Source organism: Pongo abelii, chromosome 17 (assembly GCF_028885655.2).
Source record: "Pongo abelii isolate AG06213 chromosome 17, NHGRI_mPonAbe1-v2.0_pri, whole genome shotgun sequence".
NCBI lineage: Eukaryota > Metazoa > Chordata > Mammalia > Primates > Hominidae > Pongo > Pongo abelii.
In genome coordinates this window covers 35,026,741-35,045,506 of record NC_072002.2, presented here as the reverse complement: position 1 = coordinate 35,045,506, position 18,766 = coordinate 35,026,741, and the positions used below count along the sequence as shown (strand labels likewise).

At 37.1% G+C, this 18,766-nt stretch overlaps 1 protein-coding gene across 2 annotated transcripts in view; it reads right to left on the bottom strand.

Annotated features, from left to right (window-relative positions):
• THOC1 (THO complex subunit 1) overlaps positions 1 to 18,766 on the bottom strand; it is a 52,855-nt gene that overhangs the window by 1,618 nt on the left and 32,471 nt on the right. Inside the window, exons 12-19 of one of the 2 annotated variants that reach the window (XM_024235803.3) lie at positions 10,160 to 10,260; positions 8,695 to 8,761; positions 8,447 to 8,497; positions 8,282 to 8,352; positions 7,466 to 7,582; positions 6,817 to 6,882; positions 2,745 to 2,828; positions 353 to 500 (exon numbers count right to left, since the gene is read on the bottom strand). In XM_024235803.3, the coding sequence (XP_024091571.1) occupies positions 353 to 500; positions 2,745 to 2,828; positions 6,817 to 6,882; positions 7,466 to 7,582; positions 8,282 to 8,352; positions 8,447 to 8,497; positions 8,695 to 8,761; positions 10,160 to 10,260 (705 nt within the window). The remainder of the gene's footprint in view (positions 1 to 352; positions 501 to 2,744; positions 2,829 to 6,816; positions 6,883 to 7,465; positions 7,583 to 8,281; positions 8,353 to 8,446; positions 8,498 to 8,694; positions 8,762 to 10,159; positions 10,261 to 18,766) is intronic. The other variant, XM_024235804.3, reaches the window with a different exon arrangement.

The window sequence follows — 18,766 nt, the reverse complement described above, 5'->3', positions numbered from 1 at the left end:
AGTAGAGACGGGGTTTCACCATGTTGGCCAGGATGGTCTCAATCTCCTGACCTCGTGATCTGCCCGCCTCGGCCTCCCAAAGTGCTGGGATTACAGGCGTGAGCCACCGTGCCCACAGCCCTGTTGAAGTTTAAATTACATGCTGTACAGAAAATTATCAGTTACTTCTTTATCAACTCATGTATTTCCTGTAAATGTATATTCCAGTGTGTTTTTCCCTCATTCTAAAACATGGGAGCTTGTGGATCACTGGTTTTTCACATGATTAAGTCAGTTTTTTGCTCACATAGTGATAGCAATTTTAAAGAAGATGTGAACTAAAGCGTATGAAAAGTTGTTCTATGGTACTTACCGGTAATTCCTTGGCTAGCTTTATTACCATATTTTCAAGATATTCTGGTAAACTTTTAAACTGCTGGTTGGTTGGCTGGAAGAAGTGAGGGCTTCTCCGTGCTAATAGTCTCAGGGCTCTCCAACCATAATTTGAATTGTTCACAGCCCTATAAAAAGAGGTGTCAGGCTTGTAATTTATAGTTTTTTATTTCTGTATTCCCTTCTGCTTAGTTCTGCCATGTGTAATTCTGTATTTAAGGTAAATAGCTCAAAGTACTATTCTTTTCATTTGAATCTTATTCCTAAAGAACTTTTTGGTATGTAGTCCACTGATAATAACAAACCAATAGATGCACATGTAACTAATAACAGGAATCAACAATGTCTGAAGAGGCAGGCTCATATGCAGCAAACACATTTTCAAAGTTTCTGTTCATTTTGTTTAATTTTAACAAGTCAACAAGTGTGTGCAGCACTGGCTGGATGCAGTATGTATACAACAGGAATCATCCATCTAGCTATTCGGAATCCATGAACTGTTCCCTAATGAAGTATAACAATGATCAGGGTGGTATACAATCAGGTGAGAAACAAACTGCAGAGAAATTCTAAAGATAATGCTCCAGAAATATGCAATGCTGCAGAAGAAACCAAACCACAAATTTATTCCATTTAAGAGTTTTGGATTGGAAGTCTCTCCCTCCCCTAAGAATAGCAATTTGGTTTATTTGGTCACCTCTTATAAATGAGGATATGTTACCTTTAGGATGTGCAGGTACCACTGAAGACTTAACAAAAACTACCCGTAGACACTGGGGACTCTTCCCAAGTTAACACCTGCTGTGAGGCTTTGCCTAAACAGTTAAGAGCCTTCCTCTCTGACATATCTCTGTTTAAACAATTTTTTTAGGCATTTTCAAAATTCACTGTCAATTATACACATCATTTTTCTTATTCTCCACGAAACCCTCTTTGGAGATGATAATTTGAACTATCACTTTAGAAATGAGTCCACCTAGTCTTATGTAACAGTGATAAATTAATATTCTTTCAATCGACAAACACTTTTGAGCCAGGCACTCAGTAGCTGTGGAGAGTACCTGAGGCACAGTAAGGCAGGCATTGCTAGTGATAAACACACAAGGTATAAGACAATTTCATAAGGATGACAAAAACTTGAGAAATGAGAAGGTGGTAAGTGCCACCTTCTCATTTGGATAGTGGTAAGTGCCATAAAATAAAAACCACGAGAATGCAAAAGAGGAGACCAGGGAGGGGAAGAGCTTCCCAGCCAGGGGGACTTAAAGCCACGGGAACCTTGGGGAAAAAGTGGTTCAAGCAAGTGAGTAAAGTGTGAAGGTCCTGACGGGAAAGGGAAAGACAGGACCAACAGGCCTGCTGTGGTTAAAGCAGAGGGGAGGCATGGCCACACAGGAGAGTATGAGCCAGACCAAGGAGGTCTTTTAGGCCCTGGGAAGGAGTTTGGAATAGGCACTCACTGGGAGATTTTAAGCAGATTAGACTTGGACAATTATTTTAAAGATCACTGGCTGATGCATGGAGCACTGACCACAGCTAGAGAGATTAGTTAAGAGGTCACAGTAATTAACCACTCTGGTCACAGGGTCACACTAGTCACAAATATTGGGTGCTAACTACCTGCCCTGTAGGGTTGAAAGTGCACTGTCTTATTTAATCCTCAGAATAACCCTGTGAAATGGGTACTGTTACTATCTAACAGATAAGGAAAGGGAAATGGCGGTTCAATTATTAAATTAGCCTTAGTTGCCTAGTAAGTAAGTAGTAGAGGGGATCGAACCTATGCATTCTGACCAGAGGCCTCTTGCCTTTAAACCGCTACTCTTCAATTCCTATTTAAATCCATGAGACTGTGGTGTCACCCAGAAGGTTCTAGATAAAGAGGCTAAGACCAATTCCTGATGTTACTCCAAAATTTGAGTTAGGCAGAGGATGAGGAGGCTGAAATGGAATGTGAGGTGGAGTGGGCAACGAGGGCAAAGGGCAAACAGAAGAACCATGGATTTGGATTCTCATGGACGCCAAGAGAAGAAAACATTAAGGGGAACAGGATAGGTTAACAGCTGCTGTGAGATACTGTGCTTTGAAGGGTACAGAGAAAAGAACTAATAGTTGGAGAGAAATGGGGGTAGGGGAGTTTTTTTTTTCTTATATTTTGAAACAAGGGTGATTCCAAGTCACGCTTAGTTAACAGGAATAATCCTTGAAATCAGGATGTGTACTAACAAGAACTTGGAACATAAACTCACCTAAGAGAAAAAGCGCTACTCTATCTACTGCCTCTCTTAATAAGCTTTCTAGTATACACACAATTCCTAAGGAAAAAACAAATTGAAGAAAATTAAAAGGAGCTAATGAGAAACATTACTTACTTATATTCATTTTCAACCATATTTTCAGGGTCTGCCTGTTCAATGGCTTCTTCAAAGAATTCCTCCAAAGTGGGCATGTATTCCCTGAGCAGTATAAAATAACTAGTGAGGATGACATATATTCTTAATAATAAATACTCATAAAGTGGTGGCAAGACAAGATTCTAATGGCCCCATACTTTTAGTTACAGTTTTGATTACTTGGGAACTCCAGACTTTTAAGGAAGTAAAACCCTCAAAACTAAATTCAAAAAGGACAATAAATAAAGAGGGGATAGTCTAATACTAAACGATATTACATAGTATTTACTACATATAATAATATATACTTTAATTACACACTATAATATATAAATATGTTGCTATTCAAAGAGGGCAGCCAGGGGATTTTATAGCATTTAAATTTTACCAGCAAATAAGAAACTTTTACATTATGTCCCTATCCATGAATTATTTTTTCTTTAAACCAGAATTAAACCAAAACTAATAATCAGACCATAATACGATTTCAAGGGTTTAACCTTTAGCTGTTATTTAAATTGTTACCATGATAGCATGATTGATTTTTAAAATGCATCCTTCTTGAATTTGTTTTTAGAAATAAAATTTTGATACAGGGTCAAGCAAAGAAATAAGGTCTCAGGATCAGAAGACATCGTCTAGAGTAAAACTAGGAAAAAGGGCTCTCTTAAGAAAACTATCCCAATATCCATTCATTTTCTAATGCTATAGATACTATATTCCATTTTATGAACATGCCACAAGTTATCCATGTCCTACCCAGAGATATTTGTCTTCCCACTCTTTGATCTGACAATGTTAAATGAACATTCTTGCACCTGTCTCCTTGTAGATGAACTGATTTCTTTAGGCACTGGGCCTTCAAACTTCCACTGCAACCCACAGTAAGAAATTCATTTTATACTGCAACTCAGTACACACATATATGCAAGTATATGTACCAGATATATATAAGTAAAGCTAATGTTTCACAAAAGTATATTTCCTATTTCATTTAAAAAATGCTAGTTGAAATTACTAAATTGACTTTACAAACCACCAATGATTCTCAAACTTAGTTTTTAAAAACACTATTCTGATCAACACACCTACTAGCGGGGCACAGACATCTTTAACATTCAGATAGAGTGACTGTGCCATCAGACTCCTACCAGCAGCACTGGCAAGTTGTTTTTATCCATAATTCTTCTAAAATGGGTATTTTTAAATTACTGAATCTCTTAGCTGTGAAACTGCTTGCTGCAGTTTTTAACTGTACTTCCAGTTACTAGTGAAGTTCCTCATCTTCTCAGAGGTTTATTAAGGTTTCTACTTCTGAATCTCACTATTCCTTTGTCCATTTTTCTACTGGGTTGATTTACTCTCATAGATTTGGCAGGAATCAATCATGCTAGAATTTTATCTATTTTTCCTGGTCTTAAAAAAAAATCTTTTGATTTTGTTGATTTTCTCCATAGTTTGTTGGCTATTTTACTGATTTCTAATCTTATTTTACTTTCTACTTCTATGAGTTTACTTTTCTTCTGAATGACTCTCAGTGTCAGACTCTTACTTAGCTTGGTTTTTAGATTTCATTCTTTTTGAAAGTGTAAACACTTAAGGCTATACATTTCTCTTCTGTGTTCTACTGAGTTAGATCTCAAAGTCTGAACATGCAGTGTTTTCATTATCATTTAGCTCTACATTTTCTAATTTCCACTATGACTTCTTTGATTCAAGAGTTATTCAGAAGTGTGTTTAAAGGAGTTTTAAGTATTTTTGCTTTTGCTATTCACATATAATTTACAAAAACTTGTGGTTTCTGTAAGACCAAACCTGTTAATTATTTTGTTAAATTCTAAATATATTACACCAAGTTTTTTCCACCAAATTTATTAAATTTGGTCTGTCAAAATCCTACTAGATGGTAGGTTTTCTGGGTGGTGGATGGTGAAAACTGACCCTGGGTCAACTTCTCATTCTAATTTTGTCAAATTTTTGAGAACATATTCTTAGAAAATAAAGTTTAAAATGTGTATATTTCTATTTTTTCCTTTTATCTTTATGCAATGATTGCCTTTATTTTTAATAATGCTTTGTGCTTTTAAGCCTTTTCTGCCTGATATCAATATAACTATGCCTTTTAAAAATTACATCTTTTAAAAGTTCTTTCAGTTTCAACCTTTCCGTATCTTTATTTTTAAGGTTTATTTCTTATCTTATAAACATATAGATGGATCTTTTTTTTTTTTTTTTTTTGAGACGAAGTCTCGCTCTGTCATCCAGGCTGGAGTGCAGTGGCACAATCTTGACTCACTGCAAGCTCCACCTCCCGGGTTCACGCCATTCTCCTGCCTCAGCCTCCCAAGTAGCTGAGACTACAGGCGCCTGCCACCACACCCGGCTAATTTTTTGTATTTTTAGTAGAGATGGGGTTTCACCGTGTTAGCCAGGATGGTCTCTATCTCCTGACCTCATGATCCGCCTGCCTTGGCCTCTCAAAGTGCTGGGATTACAGGTGTGAGCCTCTGCGCCTGGCTGATGGATCTTTAAAATATAACACCAATTTCTGTCTTTGAGCCAGAAAGTCCATTTCCATTTATATTTGAATTTAACCATACTGTTTTGTACTTTTCTGTTGTGTTTTCTGTGCTTTTTTTCTCCTCTCCTACCTTCTAATTTACTTGCTTAAATTTTCTGTATTTACCTTTTTTACCCCTCAATTTATTTAAAAATTACATATTCCATTTCTTTCACATACTTTACAAGCATGTTTGACTTAAACCATTACATTCTTTAATTCTGACCACCCCTTCTTGTCTTACATGTCACTTTTAGCAAGTTTACCTTTTAAAATAACCCTAAATAATAATTACTATTTTATAACAGTGAATTCTTGATAAGATTTATTCAGATTTCTTCATGTTTACCAAAGTGTCTACACAGTAATCCTTTCTGCAATTTACTCCTTTCTGGGTTCAGTTTCCTTAAGACAGCTTTTTTACTAGGGACTATTGATAATTTCTCATAGTTTTAGTCAATCACTCAACCACAACTGTTTAACTTGTTACAGAATTTTTGAGTTGAAATGTTGAAAAAGCAAGTAATACTTCTAGAAATGAGAAAATATAGTCATTGAATTTACAAAATGGGCAGGTTTAACAGCAGTCTAGACACAGGAAAAGTAAGAATTAATGGATTAATTATTAAGAAATCACCCAGAAAGCGATACAGAAGGAGCAAGAGTTGGAAACGATGAGTTAATGATAGTTGAAGAGGTCCAGCAAACATCTAATGGCAGAAAGAAATAGAGAAGGTGAAAGACATTTTCAAGCACTCATCCCACTGTCTTCTGATTTCTTTTGTTGTTCTTAAAGTCAACTGTTAGTTTAACTTTGCTCCTTTGTAGGTTGTCTGTTTTTTCTCTCTGGTGACTTTATTATCATGTACAGAGATGTGGATTTATTTGGTTTATCCTCCTTAAATATTATACTTCTTGAACCTATGAATTCATGCCTATTCTTAATAATTAACTCAATTATTGCCTCTTTCCCATTCTCTATTATTTCTTTCTGCCATCAGATGTTTGCTGGACCTCCTCAACTATCATTAAGTCATCGTTTCTAACTCTGCTCCTTCTGTATTGCTTTCTGGGTGATTTCTTAATCATTAATTAACCCATTAATTCTTACTTTACCTATGTCTAGACTGCTATTAAACTTGCCCATTTTGCAAGTTCAATGAACTTTTGTGACTATTAAAACCCAAGTTCCCTGGTTCTTAAAGCTGGCAATCATTAGTACTGCTGCCCTAGAACCGTATCAGTTCATAGGCTTACTCTTCTGTTTGTAGTTTTGATTCCTTTTGTGAATCTTTATTTTTTTGTGATTTCAAAATTATTTTATCAGCACTTCGAGGAGTTTTATGGTGGGAAGTTATACCCTGCTGTGCCAAAAGTCAACCACAATAAACTTTTAAATTTCGTTTGAGCTCTCATCATAGCTGAGAAAAGGCTCCATTCTACTCAACACTTGACAATAGCAACGCTTCATTTGAAAAATGTTCAACTTGCCTTGTCTCTGATTTACAGGCTTCCATATTATCAGGACAAAGATTCCAAAGCCTTGTTAACTCCTCACTACAAAATAGACACAGAAATAAATACATTTTTTATGGACACCATCCTCATGTGCCTTAAAACTGAATAGAAAAACAATACAATGTAAACAGTGGATTTGGTAGTATGATGTTGATAGTATGAGTTTTACTTTTCTCAATAATTTTTGGTATTTAAAACACCTAAAATTATTCTCTCTATGAGCATATAATCATTAATCATGACTAATGATAATGATATAATCTTTAGTTTTTTCTAAAAATATTCTAGCACAATAGAAAGCAATGAATAGTTAACTGGAAGGTAAGAGAACTCAAGGATTATGGTACCTTGCAACAACTAGAATCTAAACAATTCTACTGTCTGAAACGGAAAAAATGGCACAGGCTAGAGACACAGATTTTGGAAGCTGGAGACAAAATGAAGGTTTATCTGGTGCATGAACCCACACAATGGGCAGTATAAAGAGTGCGGTTTGCTTTGGCTATCTATATGTGTACCAAACACAAACTCATACTATATTTTGGATGGAGAGTTCTTAAAGTAACATCTTCAAAATATAAAAATAACTAAGAACATCCCACATGAAGACAAGTTCACCTACTTTCCCATCAGAATTTTTTTGCTGGGTCCTTTCCCTAGGAAGTCCTCGGGTGCTGTTCTCTTCCGAATTATTCTCGTAGGTTTGGTATCTGATGTTCTGTGGTGAACAAAACATACACTATTTTTTGAATTACAAATGGGTAACAGAAATAGAAGAATGTTTAATGTAAAAGAAAATTTAGTTATTGTTTTCCTCTTAAAAAAGATGAAAACTGGCTGGGCATGGTGGCTCATGCCTGTAATTGCAGCACTTTGGGAGGCTGAGGTAGGTGGATCACCTGAGGTCAGGAGTTCGAGACCAGCCTGGCCAACATGGTGAAACCCTGTCTTTACTAAAAATACAAAAATTAGCCAGGCATGGTGGTAGGCGCCTGTAATCCCAGCAACTCAGGAGGCTGAGGCACGAGAATCGCTTGAACCCAAGAGGCGGAGGCTGCTGTGAGCCGAGATCACGCCACTGCACTCCAGCCTGGGTGACAGAGTGAGACTCCATCTCAAAAAAAAAAAAAATGAAAACTTCATACTGTGATAGAACAATTACCAGATATAAGACAAAAATGCCACATTATACGGCAAATTATGCAGAGTAGATATACAGTATTCTTCTCAATAATAAGATGTTTGTTCCAGGAATTTAATGACGAGAAATTTATGAGGTTTAAAAAATACAGAGGTAAATCAAAGTGGTTGTACTCTTACAGAGTTCAACTTACATTTTTTATATGAAATATATACATCTATCTTTACATGCCATAATCATATCGGAGCATATTTTCAAAAGCCTTTCTCATCGTTCTTGTGATGAGTATGTATTTACCTTTCTTTCACAAAACTTGGGCAACCTTCATTTTTCCACGAGTTCCAGTTTTCTTCAGTGTTTAATATATGCTGGGAAAAACAAAGCGATTACATTTTGGTTAATGGAATCCTCTGAAGTTCTATTTTATGCTAAGAAGAGGATATAAGCATAAAAAACACATACCTCTACCATCTTTGAAAATCTTTCTCCATCGGGGGGGTTTTCAGATAGTAGCTGTGATTAGAAAGAATATACTAAGCTTTCAACAACTTTCTGCATCATAGGAGTGGTTTGTAGGCAGAGAACCAAGGAGTGTTTGTGGTCTTGTACCTGAGCTTAACTTTATCCTTATTTTCCTATTTGGGGCTGAAACAAAGAAAATCCTAAATTTCCATTTTTTCAATCATGGGTTTGTTGCGTGTTGAACTTACTTGATAAACTGATTTTGTAGTATCTTCAATCCAAAGTGATTGTTCATCAGTTAAAACATAGTTTGAACTAGGGAACAAAGCAATGAAAGCATGCTTGAGTTACAGCAATGCATATTCAACTTTAAGGTTTAAAAAACACAAGGCATGTAACATGTAACTATACTGTGGATAGTGTCAAAAATTGCCAAGACTAGAATAGTCACAAATGAGAGGATTATAAGAGAAAATTCTTGCACTTCTTCCTCAAGAGGGTTGGTACTGAAGACATAAAAGCATATGCAGGGAATAAAACATTCAATTAATCAATCAGATTCACTATGAACAGAGCAATAAATGTTTCCTAAAATAAGCTGAGTGTGAAATGAAAACTTCTGATTTGATATTAAGATATATGTATACATGATGCACATTCAGTATGGCATGCTACATTAAGATTCATTCAAAATACAACGAATAAAAACACCCAAACCCTAGAAAAGGCAACAGGCAAACCCAAATTGTTAATAGCTGCCACTAACTGAGCTCTCATAATGCACTAGGTGATTTAAAGACATCCAATAAATATTGATGGCTAGGATCTGAACACTTTACATACATTATTCATTGAATTCTCGGAACAAGTACATGTACATATTAAACAGAGGGTACGGTGGCTCCCTGATTTGCCCAAGGCCATAAAGCTTTAATTCAAACCCACGTCTCACTCCAAAGTCCCTCATCTTCCTACTATGCTATACCAAACCTCCAAAATAGATAGAAGGATAAGAAATAACATTTTTTGAGTGTTTACCATGTGCTACTACCTTAAAATTACAAGTCTGAAAGAGCTGCACTGCAGCCAGCAAATGACGAGCCTGGGATTCAAACCCAGCAGGTAGTAAAGTCATTATACAACTAATACTGCATTGCTCAGTTTCCTTAACACAAATACCGTTAAGTAACAGTGGGCTCCACCTTCAGCTGTGGACAGGACAGGAGGAAATGGATGGAAGTATTTAGATAGACAGTAGAGAGCCTAATGAGGTTTTGTGAAACCCCAAATAAATGAACTCCTTTTTGCTTAAAGATTTTCTTTGCATCTTTTAGCCTGAATGTCCTACAGAGCTCCACACCTTGTGAGATGTGTATTACTGGCTTAGTCTGCAAATCAGCTTTGGAGGAGGTCTGAGGGAGGTGAGAAGGGAATGACGGAAGTTTGGAGCAGAGACCTCCACCTGCCAATAAAGACGACAACTCCTGGCAAGCCCTGGAGTTGGGCAGGAAAAACTCACACTGACAGATATATTTAACATCTTTTCCTTAAATATCCTAATATCTAAAAGCCTTCAATATATCAGCTGCAATACCTGTGTTTTAGGGATACAGCCTTAACATGAAATGGACACATACATAAGAAAAATCATAAGCAAGTCCTTTTTTTTCTTGGCTACTGTTTACAAATTGTTTACTACCCATATTATCTTACCTTTTGAATTTGACCTGCCCCTTGAGATATTGGAATAAAATGAGATACTGCAACAGGATGTGTCGACGAAAGTTACTGTCACTCAGTTGTAAATCCATCAGCTACTCAAGAAACAAGCAAACACATACGAAAACAACACATTAAAATCAAGTTTTGCCTAAAGGTACAAAATGTGCTAATATAGAAATGGAAGATTCCAATTCAATTTAAAAACCATTTGTTGAGAGGTCACTGCATGTGAGGCATTACCGCACAAGCCCAAAGACAGCCCAGTCAAGGTTTCACTTAGATTTCTTGACTGTTTTATGCCATGACACATTCTTGTTGGTGGAAAACAATGCTCTATCTGTGGTCCTGACATGAGGATAAAATAAGGCAGAAATAGAAAAAAGTAAGCTGGGCATGGTGGCACAAAGCCTATTATAGTCCCAGCTACTCAGGAAGCTGAGGAGGAGGATCACTTGAGCTCAGGAGTTCGAGATCAGTCTGAGCAACATAGCAAGACTCTAAATTAAAAACAAAAACAAAATTTAAAAGTAAAACTGAGGCTACTACTTTCTCACATATGAAGAAATAATGGCTAAAGAAGATATGGATAACAGCATAATATCAACGGGGACCACTCATTTTTGTAGCCCTATAAAGTGCCTGCAACAGAGGTATTACTTGACAATAAACAAGAAATTCGAGTGAAGATCATCTCTGATTAGATGGGCTTTGTTTTTTTAGCTTTTAGTGAAAATCGCATCATACTTGTATTATCACAGAATCTGGATTAGAAAGGACTTGAAGGTCACTTATGAGGAAGTTCTTCTTCAATGACCCTGCCATCCAGCTGTAAGAATAACCTGCGGCGATGAAGGAAGGTCATTCTGATTATGTGCATGGAACACTGAAGGAAAGCTGAAGTCTGTATCCACAAACTCATGCTAGTTCTGCCTTCAAAAACTACAGTAACAAAGGAAAGCCACGTTCTTCTAAATGAATCACCAGTAAGGCAGCTGGAAGCGTCGGAGATTTGTTTTGGTTCAATGTCCCAAGTGCTGGTGGCTCTGCTTTACGTGGTTGGTACCATTTACTAATGCCACCTAACACACACAAGCCTTCCTATTCACTAGCAACCCCTTCCACACTGCGGCTCCAGGTCTTAAAAAAAAAATTAATGATCAGCCTTCCAGTCAGGTTTCCCTCACGTTTAAGGATTGAATATATTTGATTGTTATTTATATTAACTCTCCTATCCCAAATTGGAAATGTGAATGGCCAGCCATCAGCCTTCCCTTCCTCCAGCCCCTGGGCAACTTGACTGTCTCCACTCAGGCTGTTAGTTCTTTGCCCTTAACTCCACGGACAGGCCCATCTCTGCTGCAGCTACCCACTACTGTGGCCACAGCTAGACCTGGGGTCACTCACAGCTGCCCCAGATCTGAAGTCATCAACTCACAATCCTATCTCACCACAACCTCTATCCTTCCCAGGCCTCTCGCTTAGTTGCTTCCAACATACCTAATATTTGGATCTTACCGAGACTTTAAGGCCCTTGACCCGTCTATTCTCTGCCTGTTAGTCCCATCCTATTTTATTATAATCCTATTTTAGTCTAGATAAGGGGTCAGCAAACTTTTTCCTGAAGTGTCAAATAGTAAATATTTTTATTAATAGGTTATGTGGGCTAAGAGACATATTATGGATATTATGTAGGTATTTAAACATCTAAAATGTAACGGGGAAAAAAAACCAAAATCACTAAAAACAACCAACACAGGTGGTGGGCCAGATTTGGCCTGTAGGCTATAGTCTGCCAACTCCTGGTCTAGACTTCATGGTTAATCTCTTCGGCCACTTTCTTGCCAACTTCCTCAACACACTTGTCCCATATTTCTTCTGTCATGTCTAGTGAGCAAACAGCAACCTTGAATAAACCAACTGTTAGTCACCTTCTCTATACCAACCCTCAGGCTTCCAATCTCGGCTGAAAGTCAGGTGCCTGAGTGAATACACCAAATTAAACAGCTAAGCAGAAGGCACCACTGGTATGTTGTCTCCACCTTAAACATCTGTTTTTAATCAGCAATCTTTCTTTATTCTTCAAGGCCATTCTCTCTCCTATTCTTCACAGTAATGATTTCAAACCCTTTCCACTTAGCAAAAATACTACTTTAGCACCCCTTCTCACTTTCAGTAGATAACTAGTTTTGCCTTCAATGAGGAGAAAAATTAAAGTGGAAAGCATTTCATTTCTTGGCCCCCAAAATGACAAATCAGCTGCACCCACACCTTTGTTTACTTCATTTCCTTCTGTCACAACTCCTTCACGGCTAAAGGTATTTCATCTGGATTACCTTCCATCTGGATTACCTTCCATCTGGATTACCTTCCATCTGGAATCCCAATATCCCTAACAACTGAGTTCCATCAACTAACTGCCCTGGTTTCTGTTATCTACAACCTCTTCTTTCCAAGCTCCTTTCCATAAGCATTAAATAAGCTCCCTCAAAAATCTCCCATATTCTCACCTCACCCTTTAACAGCAAAGCTTCTTAAAATAATTGACTATAGGCACTGTTGCCAATCAGCTCCTCAACCTGCTATCATCTGACCGCCTCATCCACTAATCCATTGAAAGTGTTTTTGTCAGCTGGGCATGGTGGTTCATGCCTGTAATCCCAGCACTTTGGGAGGCTGAGGCAGGCGGATCATGAGATCAGGAGTTCGAGACCAGCCTGGCCAACATAATGAAACCCCGTCTCTATTTAAAAAAAAAAAAAAAATTAGCGGGGCGTGGTGGTGCATGCCCTGTAATTCCAGCTACTCTGGAGGCTGAGGCAGGAGAATAGCTTAAACCTGGGAGGCGGAGGTTGCAGTGAGCCCAGACCATGCCACTGCACTCCAGCCTGGGCAACAGAGCAAGACTCGGTCTTGGGGCGGGCGAAGAAAGTGTTTTGTCAAGATCACCAATGACTTATTTGTTGTTAAATCCTGTGAACACTCTTTACTGTCCTCATTCTACTTGATATTCTTGGCTTCCATGAGTGCATGCTTTTCTAGTTTTTCTCTAATCTCACAGGTTACTCTTCAATCTTCTCCTCTTGTCCCTTCATTCTCCCTTAAACATGGGTTTTCTTCAGGATTTCAGTATTTTCTTCTCTTCTGAATCTACACTCTCCCCTTTAGCTCATTTCATATACTCTACAGTTTGAATTACCATTTATAAACTGGTAACTCCTACAACTATACTCTCAACCTAGATCTTGTTCCTATCTCCAGATTTGTATACTCGACAACCTATTACACATGTCTACTTGAATGTTCAAGTGACACTTGATCAGATTTCATGAACAAAGTAAAACATCAATTTCCTCCACAAAAGCTGTTCTCCAGTGTTGGCTAATTCAATGAGAGGCTCCAACATCCATCTGCCCAAGCAACTCTAGGAAGGCTTCCTGGAGAAAGCAGCATCTAAACTCTCAACAAGGAACAAACCTAAAGGTGGAGAGTGGGGGTTGGGGGACGGGGGAGCAAGAAGGGGAGCCAAATAAGAGACTGGCCTATTTGAAGGACCAAAGTACACAGTTCAATGTATCTGGAGTAGAGATGTGAACCCCTAGCTTAAAGAGATGAACCAAAGTGGCTAGGTGATGCTTACTAGCTGTTCATTTTATTTTTTTATGTTGAAAGATTTTCCTTGATAGAAACAATGGATTGAAAATAGCAGTCAACAAAACACTGAATCAGGGGTGGAAAGGACCTAATGTGATTCAAGCTAACTGCTTCACATTATACTTAAGGAAACTAGGTCCAGAAAAGTTAAAACTACCTAGGCAAGGTTACACAGCTAGTTAGTGACACAGCTGAGAGTAAAACTAACACACTCAATTTTACCCTTTCTTTCATAATATCTACTATCTAGTTCCATTTTTCTTTGGTTATTTAAAAAATTATATCATTTACAATATGTCATGGGTCAAACATTTCATTATTATTATTTTTAGCAACAGTGTCTCACTCTGCTTCTCAGGCTGGAGTGCAATGGCACCATCATAGCTCACTGCAGCCTTGAACTGAGGGGCTCAAGCAATTCTCTCACCTCAGCCTCCTGAGCAGCTAGGACCACAGGCATATGCCACAATGCCCAGCTAATTTTTTTCTTTTAAATTTTTTGTAGAGACAGAGTCTCACTTTGTTGCCCAGGCTGTTTTGAACTCCTGGCTTCAAGCAATCCTTCAGCCTCAGCCTTACAAAGTGCTGAGATTACGTGGCCATCATGCCTGGCCCAAATGTTTCTTTGTAAATGTCTTTGTATCCTGAGCAAAGGGCTTTTATTATCCTTAGCTGTACGTATGTATGTATTTAGTACAGAAGGGTCTCGCTATGTTGCCCAGGCTGAACTTGAACTCCTGGGCCCAAGTGATCCTCCCGCCCTGGTCTCCTAAATAGCTGGAACTTCAGGCATACATCACTGGACTAGGCTACTGTCCTTAGCTTTTATGGCACATCTTAGCTCAGGCCTCAGTTTTCCCAATATTCTAAACCTAAAAAGGCTCATGCTTTTCATTTCAGTCATCCTTACATGCCTTTCTGTCAATCAATTTTACATATAAATAATATTCCTGGGTAAAATTAAAGTGTATGAAATCTTCCATTTCTATCAATTTAACACAAAATACATAAAAAATGTGTGCTAGAAAACAAAATATTCAGAACATTCTCATTAAAATCTTACCAATTGTCATAACACATCAGCTGAGATCAAATTATCCAATTTTTAAACTATGAAATATTTTAAATGTTCAAAAAGGTATAGTTAAGTAATACAACATTCATGTACCCACTACCCAGTTACATATAAAATCCTAACATTTTTACTTGTTACATATCTGTTAAAGAAACAGAATATCATAGACACAGTTGAAGCTCCCTCTATAGAGGGAGGACCTCCCCGCTCCTATTTCCCTCCCTCCCTCCACTATGGTAACCACTACCATGTATTTCACGGTTAGGATTTTTATACACATTTTATATTACTACATATGTAAACATCTATAAATAATATATGGATGTACTTTGCATTGTTTCAAACTCTACACAGTATGTGCTATTCTGCAATTTGCTATTTTCATACAACACTATGTTTGAAATTTACCCATCTTAATACATGTTGCTCTAGTTCAGGGATTGGCAAATCTTTTAAGGACCAGCCAGAAACTATTTTAGGCTTTATGGACTATATATCTCTGTCACAACTATTTATCTCTGCTGTTACAGAGCAAAAGCAGTCAGAGACAATCTAAATGAATGAGGGCGGCTGTGTTCCAATAAAAATTATTCTTCTTATTTATTGTTTTCTGAGATAGGATCTGACTCTGTCACCCAGGCTGGAATGCAGGAGCATGAATATGACTCACTGCAGCCTTGACCTCCTGGGCTCAAGCGATTCTCCTGCCTCAGCCTCCCCTGTAGCTGGGACTACAGGCATGTGCCACCACACTCAGCTCATTTTAAAATTTTTTTGTAGAGATGGGGGTATCACTTTGTTGCTCAGGCTGGCCTCAAACTCCTGGTTTCAAGCAATCCTCCTGCCTTGGCCTCCCAAAGTGCTGTGATTACAGCCACTGCACCTGGCCCAATAAAAATTATCTACAAAAATAGATGACAGGCCAGATTTGCCAACCCCTGCTATAATTAATCCATTTTCAGTGCTTTATAGAACTGTCATGTAAAATTATCTTATCACCCAGTCTTCTGCTTGTGAACATTGACACTGTTTCTAAACTTTCATTTAAAAATACATCATTTACAAACAATGGTACAGTGAATCTTCTTAGAGATTTCCTTGTGTATGTGGGTCCTGTGTAGGGGGCCATATTTAGGAACAAATTTTAACTTCACTAGTTTTTACAAAAGTTTCTGCAAAGTGGTTGATTCAATTTATATTTCAACAGTGTATAAAAGTTCTCATTTTCCCACATCTCTAGCAATACTAGTATTGTTAGGCTTTTCAATTTTGGCCAGTTTGCTAAGTGTGAAATGGTTATCTCATCATTTTATCTGCACTAGAGATGCTTAGCAACTTTTATAAGCTCATTCACTATTCAGTTTTCTACATCTTGAAATTACTTTTTCTTATCATCTTTTCAGTTTTCCATTTGGTTGTCTTTTATCAATGGAATATTTTGAATACTAATTTTTCCCGGTTATGTAGGTGACAAATAATCTTCTCTCAGTCTGTGCCTTGTCTTTTTACTTTGCCTATGGTATCTTTTACTATTCAAGACTTTTACATCTTAAATATTAAATATTAAATTGATATTTTTCCCTCACAATTTGTGCTTTTTGTAGCTCAAGAAATCTCTCCCTACTCCAAATTTACATATTTCATGTTTTCTTCTAAATGTTTAAAAGTCTTGCTTTTCTCATTCATACTTTCAATTAACCTGGAATTGATTAACCTAGAATTGACTGTACTGAGGTATAGACTGAATTTTAATTTTTCCATACGGATAATGAATTGTCCAAGCAACATTTATTAAGAATAGGCCAGGCCTGGTGGCTCACACCTGTAATCCCAGCACTTTGGGAGGCTGAGGCGGGCAGATCAACTGAGGTTGGGAGTTTGAGACCAGCCTGACCAACATGGAGAAACCTTGTCTCTACTAAAAATATAAAATTACCCAGGCATGGTGGCGCATGCCTGTAATCCCAGTTACTCGGGAGGCTGAGGCAAGAGAATCACTTGAACCCAGGAGGTGGAGGTTGCGATGAGCCAAGATCGCGCCATTGCACTCGCCTGGGCAACAAAAGTGAAACTCTGTCTCAAAATAAGTAAATAAATAAATAATTCATCCTTTCCTCACTAGTTTATAATGCAATCTCTTTTGTATATTAACCTTTTCTACAATTTGGACTTTCTATTGTTTCAGTTTTCTTCTTCTGTATACTAGTACTAATAATTACCTGCCCTAATTACTATCGCGTACAGGTCTTAATATCTGACACGGCAAGTGTTCCCGCTTTCTTCATATTTTTCTTACTCTTGGCTCTTTGCTTTTCCATAGAAATATTAAGACTAACTGTTTGAGTTCCCATGAAAAAACCCATTTGGTCTTTATAATAAAACAATTTATATTCCTTTGGGTATAACTTAAATTAAAAAACCCATTTGGATACTGATTCAAAATGTACCGAATCAGTAAATCTGGGGAGAAGGGGCACTGGGTCTGTATCTATAAATGTAGAAACACTGCTCCATTTTTGTAATGTTTCTCTATGAAGATTACGCCTAGGTATTGGAGAGCTTTCACTGCTATTCTGAATAACCTGTTGTAATTGATTACTGGTTTATAAGAACACTATTGATGTTTCTCTTGCAATCTTGCTGAAGTTTCATTAGTTCTAACAGTTTCTTGGTTCTCTTGGATTTTTCGCTGTAGACAATTACATTGTCTTCAAATGGGGATAGTTTACTCTTTTCTTTCCAATGCTTATAACTCTTACTCCTTTTTTGTTTTTTTCTCTTATTGAAATGGTTAGATCCTCCAGTACGGTGTTGAACAGAAATATGGTTAGTGTCCATCCATGTCTTCTTTTTGGATTTAATGGGAATACTTTCTAAAGTTTCATAATTGTGTATGATGTTTGCAATAGGGTTTTTAAAATCAGTCCTTTTATCAGCTCAGAGAACATTCCTTTCTACTTTTTGTATTGAATATTAGATTTTATTGAATTTTCTTGGCTTCTGAGATGATCATACAGATCTTAAAAATCTTTAATCTGTTTTTTTTTTTTTTTTCAGACACGGTCTTGCTATCTTGCCCAGGCTGGTCTTGAACTCCTGGGCTCAAGCAATCCTCTGGCCTTGGCCTCCCAAAGTGCTGGGATTACAGGCGTAAACCAATACGCCTAGCCAATCTGTTGTTAATCTGGCATTATATTCATCTTTCTGATGAACCATACTTACATTCCTAGGATAAACTGTATGTCTCTATTTTTTAAAAAATAACTACTTCATTTAATTTGTGAGTTTATAAGACATTTTTTATTTCTATAAATAGAAAACATTCTATTTATATGTGAGACGAATATACATACACATTTTTCCTTGTTCTGTCCTTATTGGGATTTTAAGTTATAATCTTACATAATGAACTGGGGGGCTTCTCTTTTTCTAACTTCTGAAAATTTTCATTTATGGTAGAAATTATTTATTCTTTGAAGTGTTGATAAGATGTGCCTAAAAAACCCCTGGGCCTGATGTCATTCAAAAAGTGTCATTCTGGCTGGTATTTCTTTAATGGTTGTTCATTTATTTGGTTTTCTATATATATATTTTTTTTTTGAGAGTCTATTTTGGTCATTAAAATTTTCTAAAGAATTCCCATTTTATTAAAGGCTTCAAAATTTATTCGTAGAAGTTGTTCATAATATCCTCTTAATCATTTCAAATATCTCTGTCAATTTTTACTGTTAATATTGTTTGCTGGTATCTTTTCATTTTCCTTGTACAAGCTCTGGATTTCTTTTTATAACATTTTCTTTTCAAAGAAACAACTTTCAGTTTTGCTGATACGTTTTAGTTTGTTTTATTTCACTAAGTTGTGCTATTATTAC